The sequence below is a fragment of the Coregonus clupeaformis genome, chromosome 16, assembly GCF_020615455.1.
Source record: "Coregonus clupeaformis isolate EN_2021a chromosome 16, ASM2061545v1, whole genome shotgun sequence".
In the NCBI taxonomy this organism is placed as follows: Eukaryota; Metazoa; Chordata; class Actinopteri; order Salmoniformes; family Salmonidae; genus Coregonus; species Coregonus clupeaformis.
Genome location: NC_059207.1, coordinates 12,547,125 through 12,561,203, shown reverse-complemented (window position 1 = coordinate 12,561,203; position 14,079 = coordinate 12,547,125). Strand labels below are relative to the sequence as shown.

The 14,079-nt window shown below is 40.0% G+C and overlaps 1 protein-coding gene and 1 long non-coding RNA gene across 3 annotated transcripts; one reads left to right on the top strand and one right to left on the bottom strand.

Moving 5' to 3' along the window:
* Positions 1 to 3,364: 3,364 nt before the first annotated feature.
* Positions 3,365 to 11,093, bottom strand: LOC121584443 (nuclear receptor subfamily 2 group F member 1-A). Of its 2 annotated transcripts, none has more exons than XM_041900326.2 (3): positions 9,866 to 11,093; positions 7,924 to 8,451; positions 3,365 to 4,545 (listed from the first exon to the last, which is right to left on the bottom strand). In XM_041900326.2, exons 1-3 carry the CDS (start codon positions 10,299 to 10,301, stop codon positions 4,271 to 4,273), a joined length of 1,239 nt encoding a protein of 412 aa, XP_041756260.1. In that variant the 5' UTR covers positions 10,302 to 11,093; the 3' UTR covers positions 3,365 to 4,270. The 2 variants fall into 2 exon arrangements, with proteins under 2 accessions (XP_041756260.1, XP_041756261.1); XM_041900327.2 differs by having other exon boundaries at positions 7,924 to 8,448.
* A 113-nt stretch (positions 11,094 to 11,206) lies between these two features.
* On the top strand, positions 11,207 to 13,261 carry LOC121584444. The gene is made up of 3 exons (XR_006003715.2): positions 11,207 to 11,387; positions 12,062 to 12,125; positions 12,622 to 13,261. It is a non-coding gene; the product is annotated as an uncharacterized LOC121584444 (long non-coding RNA).
* Positions 13,262 to 14,079: the final 818 nt, after the last annotated feature.

The window sequence follows — 14,079 nt, the reverse complement described above, 5'->3', positions numbered from 1 at the left end:
ACACACACACACACACACACACACACACACACTCACACTCATACTCACACACACACACACACACACACACACACAGGCGTCCCCTTATGTTACATTCACAACTGGATATATTTTATACGCTGTAGTGTTGGATTTGATCCATAGCATAAAGCTTGAGATTGAGATTGTTAGGAGCAATTGTACGTTATTCCAGGTCGACTACATATTGTCACCATTTCACATAGAAAGCAAACAAGCCATTTTATGACACACAAGCAGACATTCATGCACTATATTTAGAATGCTAGGCTATTTCCCACTGTGCTGTTTCCAACCATTCACCAGAAGTGTTTGAATTCCCAAGCGATGCCGAAAAACGTAATGTCCAATGTCGTGTAAGTCTATTCATTATGCATAAGCCAATACCTGAAAGAAAAGTTTATAAAATTGTCATAGCCCATACTTCAGAGGATCATTCACGTATCTCAAAGCTTCTATTTGAAAATATTTTCTCAAACTGTTTGTCAAAAGTGACAACGTAGGCCTAACATAGGCGGAATGAACTGATGTTACCCCACACGAGCTTGTTATTGCCGTTTGACTGCACAAGACGTGTGGAACCATTGGTTGCATGAGGTTTTGGAAATAGGCTCGCTGACAACTTAGGATAATAAATGTTTCGCTTTCAGACAGATATCTCAAACGTGAAATCGCACCCAGCTGCTTGTGTAAGCAAACAAATAGCCCCGTGTTAGGAATCATTCACTTGTGGTTTGATGGATGAAACCAGACAAAGGTAAATTGTTATTTAACTCATTTGGGAATAACACTTTGGTAACCAGAGTTTCCGAAATTACCGAGACACAAGTGGGGCCTATAGTGTGTTACAGATCCCGTTGCCTTACCCACTGTCATCAGTCAAGTACAACAATAGGATATGATAGAACATCCCAAACGTGTCACACGTTTTTCTTCTTCTTCAGAAAGGCAGCTAAGCTACCACCAGCATACAAGACCCAGAGAGACCATTTGTATAAAATATATGAACGTTGAGTGATCTACAACTATAAAAGACGTCTGCCTGAACGCTTATCATCCCAAACACTATAGCAAGCCATATACCAAACTACTATGAGATTATATCTAATTCTTGCATATGTGGGATTATAACAAACCTCTTTAAATTGTCATAATTGTTAGAAAATGAAAGCAGCACACCGTCGATGAATATATAGCACTTATAGGTCTACCAAACTGTAGCCTATCCTTCTTTTTTGTAGTAAGTCATACTGCTTCATTAACTAGAAACACATGGCTAGAATTATGTTATTTTGCATAGATTGATATAGCCCGTAGTGTAGGGATTGTACAACAGAATGCCCTCAGCAAAGGATGAAAGTGAGAATTCTGGAGGGGTTTAGAATACATTATGTGAGGACAACCAGTTGAAAGCTGCATTTAATATGCTGGTAAACAATTTAGTCGAGGGCTGTAAATATAGGCTAGAATTGATCGAGACTCGTCATCAAGGACACTATGTTCAGTAAATGTTGTATGTTTCTAATTAAACATCTCTTCATGTGCTGGTAATCATAAACTAGGGTATGAGCCAACAAACTAATAAATAAAACACACACAACCAGATTTATATATAAAAAAAGGTTTACAATCTATGAAAAGTTGTGGAGTAGGCCTAGGCTATGAGCTAAACTTCCAAATTAGCCCAAAAGCCTATTTTGGTTAAATGGGTCATTGGTAAAATGCTAAGGTATATTATGTACAATTTTGGCTCTAAGGTGTTAAAATTAGTGTTTAAACTATTAAAAATTGTGTTTAAGCCTATTAACTCAAAGCATAACTACATGGGCTCATCCTCCAACTTGGAACTGGCCAACCGGCCAACATGCCCATGCCATTGTTAGTTCATAATTATCGATAGCGTTTTATTGATAGCCATATTATTGCACATTATTTAGGACATAACACAATTAAGGGTTATGTTGATCTGAGAAATACCGTGTTGAAATATTAGCAGAAGCTGTAGAGGCTGAACACGGCTTCAATCATGACCACAGGTCGACTGGGATCAAATAAGGCCTGCTCATCTTTTGACCAGATGAGACCATGAGAACTAGACCTAATAGGTCTACTCATATTTTAAAAGCTGTAAGAAGATACAACGATTAGAGATAGGCCCTCATTTACGAAAATTCACAACATCACTAGTTCAGCTTCCATCCTCACGATAGCTTTCATCACAGGGAGATCGTTCAAGATTGACGTCGAAATTGGACGTCAATCCATGTCCTCATCATGCTACTATCTCAAAATCGACTGCAAGGCAAAGGATACAAGACACACCGTCTTCTTCCTCCCAACATATTCCAAGGTTATGTCCTTATTTGAGTCTGATACATTATGTGCATTATGTATATGAACAGTATCCTGAATTATTTCTGTACGTCAGATCCACATTCCTTGTAAAGGGTAAGTAGACATATTATTATTGTCACGCAAGAGACATGCAGCCTCTGTACACGAAGTTACTATACACTGTGCAGACAAAAATCGTAATCCAACACGTTGAGGACTTCGTCGATGTAATCATTATAAATGTAGGCTATAGGCAAGTCAAGGCTACCTACACACTGATTTCCCTCCGCACATTTCCTCTCTCTGTCTCGCTCTCTTCTTCACTCTCTCTATTCCAACACAATACATCACACTCGATGTTTCTATCGACTGGCTTACATGCTGTAAAAATACATTTTCCATATCACATCTGTTTTACAGCGAGTGCAATCCTTAGCTAAAACGCATATAAATATTGAAACAATACTTTCAAGGGTATTTTTGTTAACAGACGAATGAAGATGTTTGGAGACAGTCATAGTTGAATTGAGAATCACCTTGATTAAGCCACAAAAAGTAAGCTAGAGAAGCCTCTGTGGCGCTCATGCTTTCATTGCTGTCTGGGAAAATATGAAACATGAATGCGCTCACAGGCAGCGAGCAGCGTCACTACCGTCTAATTCTGCACATCTTTGTGTTCATACTCAGTCGTGAGTGAGCAAGTGCGTGAAACAGTAACATATAGCTATGCAATGCGCAGCCTACCAGCCAACAACACTTGTTCTATAGCATAACATGAGTGTCATATTTTCCCATCGATCGCCTAGCTCCATTGGGAAGAATAGAGGGAAAATGCTTATAATGAATTTGCATTTTTAGTGTAGTATGCAAGACAACACTGAAAAACGCACATTTAAGGAAAACATATTACGTAGCCTATACATGTGTATGAAGAAGAGTGGCATTGTGCTATCCCACACAATAAGCGTGAGCGCGCATCTCGATCTTCAGATGAACATTCTTGAGAGTGAGACATTGTTGCCTATTTATTTTTTAATAGTACAGTCACCATCACACAACTTCATCAACCGACCCTTCTGCAAAAGCTGCATTATGAAGTAAGCAAATTGAAGGCAATAGCCAATAAAATTCAAGAAACAATGAAAATTTCAAGACGAAACAAAGAAAATGTATTTGAAATGATATATTAAAAGTGCTTTTGATTTTCATGTCTCTCCTCTTTGACTGCTGATCGACTCCTCAAACACTCATGACCAGGAACAAGACGTCCTCTCCTCAAAATGTCCACGAGGTCTGTATGCTGCTGTTGCGGGTCCATAGTATCAGTTCAACCATCAGTGGTGATATTGTCATAGCGATTAGACTTGTTTCATATTTGTCTAAATTTCTTTATTTTTCTGTTTTAAATTCTCACTTCAATTTTATTCTCGGAGAACATAGCTTCGACAACATATATATCGCACCCATAATAAGAAGCAAAAGGTTATATAAAAATTATTAGTATAGAATCACAGAAAAGCTGGTTTAGAACCAGAAAAAATACAAAACAGAGGGGTACATAGACACAGGACATTTCTTATAATTGCTTGGAAACATTATTTTCCCGCTAAGTCTTGTTTTTCATTTTATTTGTGTGTTTTAATTTTTTTTTACAAAAAAGGAAAATAAAGACTAGTATTTTACAAAATGAAGAGTGTTCTTGAAGATGAGAGTGGATATACACAGGTGTAAGTCCAGTTCCATATTTTCTGTCCATAACGTATTCCATCTCAGATCTTAGTCCCAGAAGACAAAAAAACTAAACAAAAAAAACATGTAATGTCTTCAAATATGTTCAGAAAATGTCCTATATATAGTCTTCTTGTACGGGATGCTGCATTCTGGTCCTTTTTCTCATTTTTTGTCACTCTCATTTGGATCATTGGATGGACATGTAAGGCCAGTTGAAGCTGCTCCCGGATAATAGCATATCCCTGATGAGGGTTTCAATAGGAGTTTTACCTACCAAGCGGACGAAGAACAGCTGCTCAATTACCGATGAAGAGACGGTGCGGAGAGATGGCAGCCGCAGCAAGAGCTTGCCAAAGCGGCTCGGCTGGTTAGGGTACTGGCTCCTCACGTATTCCTCCAGGGCGCACTGAGACTTCTCCTGCAGGCTTTCGATATGAGCCGCATCTGACAGGCCGCAAGCGTCTGTGCAGGCAAAAGAGAAACACAAAAGCACCCTGGTTATCATTCAACATCAGCGTTACGTGTTATTGACAAAGTGAAATTAAGAAACACACTGCCCAAACATGCTACGTCACATTGAGTAAGAGGGACTGTCATATAGAATAAACAAGGGCGATCTATTGAAGTGGGGAGCGCACCACACAGAGGCAGATACCTCTACACCTTCATAAACCAATCAAAACAAAGAATATGCAGCTAACGGGCATGGGAAATGGTGTGCAGCATGAGCCTATTGTATAGCATTTTGCAGTTCCAATCGAGGGAGCAGGGGGAAAGGTAGGCAGGCCCACTCATGGTTTCTGACTCAGGGGACTCAAGTCTATGGAAACGTATAAAAGACATTGATGAAATTGAAATTGCAATGGCTGTAATATGACCTAATTAAGCTACTCTCGATAAGCTGTTTAGATATTTCTCCGCTCTTTTCTTAATATACCATGCTTGGCCTGTTTTTCAATGTAGCCTAGTAAAGGCCCTGGAAGCAATCACATTTATTAGCAGGGGTGAAGTCAATAGTCACGCAAAAAACACGTAAAAATACGAAAAGGAGCCAGCACAACAACACATGCGACATGTGTTTTGTTCGTAGCCTACACAGTCGGGGGTTGTTCAATTGGCCTAAATAGAGAAATACACTCAATGTTAATGTCTTAAGATATGTTTGCGCATAGTAGCCTACAAGCTAAACTGTTTATCGCACAGTCCACGGCATACTGCTGTGCCTAAAAATCTGCAGTAAACCGTTGTGCAGGGCCAAGCATACTGGCATATGGACCGTTATGCATAGGCCTGACGAGTTTGTTTTAAGCCATTGCTTTGTAGCAAGTGCACATGAGAGATAGCCTCAATTTTCCAGCTCTAATAAATTAAACACCGGACAATGGTATCCGAGAGGCTTTTAAGCCTCATCTTGATTTCTCAGGGCGATAACTCACTATGGCCAGACACAATAACCTTATGAACTCGCGAACTGCGCGGGGGCAAAGCGGAGATCTCGGGTTGATTTACAATATGATCTTAGACTAGGCGGCACAGTCACATGTATGCAAATCCGTTTGGATTAACTTTGAGAGTCTCTATTCAATAAATAAAACAATTAATCGGGGCGAAATGAATTACATTTCAAAACCTCTTGCAAATATAAACTTGTGAAACGCAACACAATGATTAAGCTCAAAGCATTTCGACGACTGAGCTGCAGCGAATGCATGAGTCAAAAGAAAGCTCGTGAAAGGGCACCCCATAGTTCACCAAACATAGAACTAACCCTTGCGCTATACCACAATCTGAAAATATCTGCACATAAAGACATCTATTTTCTAGATTCACATTGAAGAAGTATGTGAAAACAGATAGAAACATTTAATTAATTATGAAAATAGCCGACAATACATAACTGGACATAATATGAATCAACGACCTAAACTAGGCTACCCCTATGGGTTTCCTGATTGAAAAAATAAATACATATCAACCAAGTAAACCTAGACTACAACTATAGTTTGTTACGCATATCATTGGCCCCTACTGTTGCCTGTTGCTAAAATGGACAGAATCAAGGTTAAATCTAGTCATCTTAAACAACTATCTCTGCAGTTGTATTGTATGTTAAATTGGATATAGTCTAATAACGTAACAACAGCTTGGCGCAAGGCACTCAATGACGTCATGTTACGTAGATGACTAACAGCCTATAAAAAAAGAAAAACATAAGTTCGCATTAGCAAAGATAGGCTATAGGTAAACCAGAAGGGCTTGATTGATCATATAAATGCACCTAAATACATGTTTGCCTTGTTCGCAATGATGGCTCGTTTTATATTAGGGTGGGCCTCAAAAAGGACACTGTCACATGTAGGCCTACAAAACGAGAATATAATGTTTGGATGCCAAGGACAGAAATGCACACAAACTATCCCAAAATTCAGGAAGTCCTCACGGGCAGAAAAGGCAGTGGTAAAAGTCTTCATGTCACTAAGGAGGGCAAATTAGAAGACTAGGGGAGGTTTAATGGAATTTAATTAAACTCTTATTTTGTATCCCCCTTTGGCCATGATCAAAACAAGTTCGCTGGTCACTCAACCTGTCTGTAAGCTATACAATTCTCACGATTTAAAAAATAATAATTACTAAATACTTCATATCGATATGTCTAATCATATAATAGCCTATAACATAATATAATATGCCTAATATAATATAATATTGTATAATATGCAAGGAAATATACTTAACTATGTAGAGTAGGCAATAGGATAACTTTAATAGACTATAATTAAGTAAGATGCTAATGCTAGGCTACTTTAGGCTAGGCTATAGGTGGTCACTAAGCATAGTGTTTTTTGAGGACATCGAGAGTGAAAATATGTTCTATAAAATAAAATAAAAACACATATTACAAAACACAATGATTTGCAAAATGTTGCTTAATTGTGAAATGTATTGATTGAAATAATGCTATTTCATGAGAATGTGTTCACTTCTAAAGAGCCACATAAGAACTCTTTTGAGTCACGGTCGATTTAGGCTTCTTTATCCATGAGGCCTACTTACTCTCCATTATCCCTACGCGACTGCTTGCAAATGGTAATAGAGCAAGTGTCCACAATCAAACCCAAAATATCTATATTATTACAGCGACAGGAATGGTGACCTTGCCTCAGCCAGATCTAGTAATGAGCTGTCATATGTAGACTAGGCCTTCTTTTCAAAAGACAATAATTGTGAGAGGAAATATCGTTAAACTAAATACATTCCGAATCTATCTCAAGCATACCGTTGTTCTGACAGAAATGTATAGCAGAGTAATACAATGACATATTAGGCTATTTAATCAGTATTTCTTTGATCAGGCAGCTAGGGATTATTTCCTGTTTTACCATGACACGTGTTTGAGCACGCAAAACATGACAAACATGTGCCGCAACTCATTCATAGCCTACATCAAGTGTCATACTGAAATTATGCTTTTCTTTACGCATATAATGTAATAAAACAAGACGCCTGCTACATTGACCAAACACTTCTATAGACCTAGTTATCAGATTTATTAAAAATGTCATGCTATTAACTTTTTATATTATCTCACAGTTATTAGATATTATATTGTCTTTCAATCTATTCCTACGAGGGAGTAAAATACACATTCAAATTACGTTTTTGAAAATCGTTGTTTACTTCTCTCAAAATGCATCAATGTGGATATATGCAGCAGGCCATTGTCAAAACAGCATGCACTAGACAGCCATGGCCTCTGTGTCAGTGTTGTTCTCCCTGTCTGCCCCCTCACTGCCCGCCTATGAAAGAGAAGGCCTCAGTAGCGGCATGGGAAACACTCACCTGATGTGAAGAGTACTATTGCCTTGATGCAGCTGTACTCTGCCGAGTCAACGTGGAGGGCCTTGAGCTTCTCAACCTGCTCCTGAAAGATTCGAATGTGATCCATGAAAGCCACGACTCGGTCCGCAGACATTGGAGAAGCGTGGAGGCCTGCTGCGGCGAGCAGAGGGGCCACATGCAAAGGCATGGAACACTGAGCCGCGTTTAGCACAAACAATTCGCTCCACGTCAGCCTGAGAAGGGACACCTGGTCGGTGATCTGCAGATCTGGAAAGAAAGGGATGTTCCTCGCCCATTCCACGGCGCTGAAGAGCAAGCGAGCTGCCAGCTCGCAGATGTTCTCGATACCCATGATATTGTTGGGCTGCATGCATTGGCTTCCATATCGGGACGTCGGGTAAGGCTCAGCCCGAAGCAATAGCGAGATGTATCCGGAGAGATAGCAATGGCCGTTCAGAGGGTCCCCGTTCGTCAGCCCGTACTGGCCTGGGTTCGGCTGGGTTGGAGGCATTCGTCCTCGCTGAACCGCTGACAAAAAGAAAGAGAAGGAGAGGAAATGTGCATCCAGAACTGATAAACATTGTTGTATGTGCAACCTATGCTGAGAAGCATTAGGCAAGCTAGTGTTTTCTGCCCTGAAATAAGGGAGTAACATTTCCCATCACAATCTAGTTCAAACTGTAAATTATATAGTGTGTAAGATTGTGTGTCGTTTAAATAAATAATAATATTTTCAATATCTAAGAATGACCGAAGCCTACATGCTAAATGTTGCTCTCTTTACATTAGTATCGATTATGCATGCATCTAGATTAACACACAGACACAGACACACACACACACACACACACACACACACACACACACACACACACACACACACACACACACACACACACACACACACACACACACACACATTTCCAATATCTAACATAACGGGTGCTGTAATATAGGCCTATAATGCCATGTAGACATATGCTACATCTAATTGTTCAATGCAACCCATGTGTCAGTTTAATTTTGTCAAATGTATTCCTCCATTACACCTGTGTTATACTGCACTGAAGAAGAATGGCAAAAATATATCAAGCACAATAAGAGTAAACGCATTCTAAGCCTACAGTTCAGTCGAGGAATAATATTTTAACAATGTGCTTTAAAAAAGTATAATTGGTCTAATTGTATTTTTGTTTACAATATTTTTGGGGGATAATATTAAATAACATGTAGGCTATGGTATTTTTGGTGGTTAATTTAAAATACGAGTATTGCTATAATTTGTGCTACAAAGAGAGGGAAAGTTACGGCCTCTCATACATTATGAGGCTAAACAAATGTGCACCGTAGAAATTCTCTAGCATTAACGTCAGCCTGCTCAAGCTGTCTAATCTGTCTAGTCAGCATATGGAACAGGGAGGCGATGTGGTTATGTTGTCTGTTCTTTTTAATGCACAGACAAACCAAACACAAGTATATCACTACACATGTAAGAACGTGCACTAGCATGTTATCTCTCTCTCTCTCTCTCTCTCTCTCTCTCTCTCTCTCTCTCTCTCTCTCTCTCTCTCTCTCTCTCTCTCTCTCTCTCTCTCTCTCTCTCTCTCTCTCTCACACACACACACAAACACACACACACACACTAAAAGCAAATAGCAAATTGTTATGTTTAGTTTTGACGTTCACAAAAAACGTCAGCCAAATAAATAGCTGCTTTGTTTTAGCCTACGACCCGTATAGGCTCCCTATCTTTTGAAGCTGCATTGCATTTGACCCTCTCTATTGGCTAAACGCGCACACATACACATACCCTAAAAAAACATGGATGTGCAATGTGCTCAGCCGTATGTATGTATGTGACCTTTTATGCAACATGGCAGCCCTAGTCGTCAATGAAACGTAGTATGCATCATCATATGTGCCATTAAAAAAAGATATTCACCTTCCCGCCGCATTCCCACTTTTAAACATTTCTTCAGCCGACAGTATTGGCACTGATTTCGGTGGTGTTGGTCAATGGGACAGTTCCTATTGGCACGACATGTATACGTTAAGTTCCTTCGGACACTCCTCTTGAAGAAACTTTTGCATCCCTCGCAGGTGAACTGACCATAGTGCTTGCCGCTCGATTTGTCTCCGCAAACAACACATTCTATATGCTGTGCGCCACTCTGTCCAGAATTCTGACTCCCCTTGTCTCCAGCAGTCCCTGGTGTTGACGGGGGTCCTGGCTGACTGGGGGTCTGCGGAGTGTGCGGTGCTGCCGACGCCGCCTGCTGTTGCTCCCTCGCCGGCTGAGTTGCTGGATTGGGGCCGCTCGGAGGTCCTCCGACCACGTCTTCCTGCGGATCTCGCCAGACGCTAACTACCATTGCCATATCTCGGGCCCGGAAAGTGCTGTAAAGCGAACTGATCGCTGAGATTTATAAAGCGAGGGGAGAAAAAATATGTCAAACACCACAGTGCAAAGTCAAATCGGAACAAACAATCTCATAGGAGAAAGAAGGGAGCAGAACACGATCAATGCATTCAAAATACAGGAGGCGATAGAATAGGCACCCGATCAGGATATGCAAGTATCGGGAGGCCAGTTCCAATGTAAATTGCAGTCAGCCATTCAGGAACCCAATCTTGAAGAAAAAGCGAGCCAGACGTAACAAAAAATGCAGTTTGTTATAAAATAGCCAGAAAGGAGGCAGGAGCGATTCACATGGGCGTAGAAATGAACATAAAATAGACGCGATCCAAAGTGCTGCGAGAAATAAATTCCCTTTCCTTTCTTCCTTGCTCCTTACGCCCGTCTTCGCTGTCGGAGGGGAGGAAAAACTGAAGAGCCAAATTTTACATCTATATTCTTAAATAAATCTATTTTCGACCAGCAAAAAGACCGCGTCGCCGAAGTGCCCGTGTAGTTTCACCTCTCCAGCAGAATGGAGCGAAGGCGAAAAGATAAAAAGAAAAAAAAACAACTAATAGAATATGCAAGAAGGAGAGACCCCAAAATGAATGCGTTTAAACGGGAAGACCAGCAGAGCAATGTTTCCGAAACGGGGATCTGCGCGAATGTCTGTATATAGTGAACTTTGACACTACTATTGAAACTGACACGTTTCTATGGAGATCGCTACGCCTTATATGGTGCTCGTGTCAAGGAGCCAAGAGAGGCGCTGCTGGCAACTGATAATCAAAGGCGACTGACTGGCCAGAGCCCTGCATTGAGGGGGGAGAGAGAAAATGGGAGGCTAAGGTTAGCCAAGCCTCTTTCTCTCTATTGGTTAGAGTCCTCGTTCCTTGCTACCTACGACTGGGGGCTCTGACAAGCACAATTTACATTGAGTTCGCCCCGCGCTGGTATTTACTTTGAAACCTGATTAGTATGGGCCGTCTATTGTCACAAAAAGAGAAGGAAACCCTGGATAGAATAGCCGAAATAAGGGTAAAAGCGGGGACAAAGCTTTGCGCAGGTGAAATAAACAAACGTGCTAGGCGAAAGGGACTAGCATAGAATTCCTCAAAGTTTTAAATGGTTTGTTTGGGACTGCTATATTAATTTAAAATGCGGGGGACATTATTGATGTATCTTGTATTTTATTATAGCCTACAGCATTTGGTGGTGCGTAATACTGTATATGTGTCAACGTTACATTTCCATTGTCAAAAATTGATTCGGGTCAAAAGTTGCTGGATCAAATTAGGAAAAATTACAATGTAAGAAATGATGCATTATAGACAAGTCGTGTTAGAATAGGCAGACAGGGTGCGATGGCGCCAGCGAATCTCAAAATTACATCGACAAATAACAAATACTCTATAACACTTTAGGTTTTAAGGCCTACACAATCATTGAACGGATGTCATATTATGTTTTAATAATGTCAATAATTCATAATCATGTCAAGTTGTTTGAAAATTGCACGGGGATTCCGGCTTTTTGTATGTGGATACTGAAGCCTGCATGCGTCTCCAACTCAAAAATGTCTGGATCGGTCTGCCATCTAGCGTACAGTATACAATTACATCCACATAGTAATGCATAACTCACCGTGATCATGCATGCATTCTTATCAACTTTGTAAAATCATAAAAACAAAAAATAAACTCATGAAAATGTATTTTTTATTTATTTATATTTTTACAGATACTGTGTTCCTGATGAAGATTTCAAACGGAGCAGCTGGTGACTTTGGTAGATTGAGGATAAGGTAAAATCACTTGCAATTAGTGGAACAGCTCAGATAACATTGACATAAAATGTACAAACATATTGACTCGGGGTAGTTTGAATGTGACAACAGATACTTAAGCATGTAGCCCACATAGTCACCAAAGCCGCCAGAACTTTATTCAGTGGGCTACAAGCCTGGTGCGTCGACATGCATCCATAATAGCATACACTAAATAGAGTATAGGGTATGTTAAAATAAAGTGAATCGTTTATGAATACCTTTGTTATGGCTGTGCGAGTGTGGTCAGCTATTAAAAGATAATGGTGTGCAAATATGCAAGTACCCCCATTGTTAACGCATAGGAGGAATGGGTGTTTTTAAGTATTCACCAACAGAGCTCTTCCCGTCCCTGTCTCGGACACTGCACTGAGACTCCCTGTCATGTCTCCAGCTCTTTGAAAAGGTGAAACGAATAAGATTAAAACGGACAAAGAATTTTCTGTAAGTGTATCATTGAGATTTTACTCCACAGATTGGGAAGCTGTGGAGTAAGCTGGACGCAGAGAGAGAGAGAGAGAGTGGGGTGACAGTGAATGAGAGCAGCGGGAAGAAGGCTGTAGCACGAAAACAGGCGAGAAAAAGAGAAAGTGGACAGCAGGGTAAAAAAAAGACGCACCCAGCGACGACTATTAGGCTATAGTGGACGGGAAACATCGGTACCTGAATTCGGCTAACACCAGCCAGGCAAGTACAACATGTATTTATCTTCCACCTATTCTATTCACAAGTAGCTCTAAATGAATGAAGAATACGTTCTAGCCTCGCCACACTACATTGCAACCCATGTAGGCAACCGTTATCTAGCTTATCTGTCTAAATGTCAAACAACCACTGTTAGGCTACATTCCAGTGCGAAACTTTTGAACCGTACTTTGGATATTTTCCTTGACATTCTTACTGATTTGGGGACCCGTTTCTTCGTTTTAAACTGTCGTCAGCAATATATACCAACATCGTTGATGCTGTTACCGTAATTCAGGGAATCCTTTCCAAGTTGTGAGCATCTCACCTGTGCAAGGCTATTTGTTGTTTGATCACATAATGAAAGGATCGATAGCAGCCTGTTTCTCATCGATAGTTTCAACGGATTAAATGACATTATACGATCGAGCTGGTCAGGGATATTACAGGCATGAAGATAGTTGCTGGAAGACCTTCTGGCTGTTTTGTTTAGTCATATGAAAATGTAGGGGGTTCATGATACTCAAATGATCATATTATTTCATTGCAAAGTTTGCAGTTACATTTTCAACCACACTATGTTAGATAAACATAATACATTGTCAATTTAAAAGCAGTTTTTACGATTAAGGGAACGTAAATTAAATGATTTACAACAAATAGCCTATTATTTGGTAGATCATTGATGCATACACACAACTTACATCGACCGATAATACTGACACCCAGGGACTGCGGTTGAAAATTAGCCGGCTGGCTAAAACCGGCACTTTTACTGAAACGTTGATTAATGTGCACTGTCCCTGTAAAAATAAACTCAAACTCAAACTCAACTCAAACACAAGCATAGGCTAGGTCTATATGAAATACGATTTTGACGAGACTATATTCAACTTCGATTCCCTTGTGTCTCAGATTTTAAGTTGATGCTATAAATGCAATTTGAAGTTCCACATGGCAGGAACTTACTATTAATTTATATGTTATACTTTGAGTTAGCCTATATTTCCCTAAAACAAAGACGCATATAAATATAATTATGTGACATAATTATGTGCTATTACCAAAAATATAAAATGCCATTCGCAGTACAGTGTAGGCTATATTTGCACCTGTGGCCTATATGAATCAGATCAGGCATATGGTTTGCTGAGCATCTACGGTGAGTTAGAGGTCAACATAGCATAGATATAGGCCTACCTGGGCTTCAAATATATATATATATATATAAAACATAGGCTAAATTACG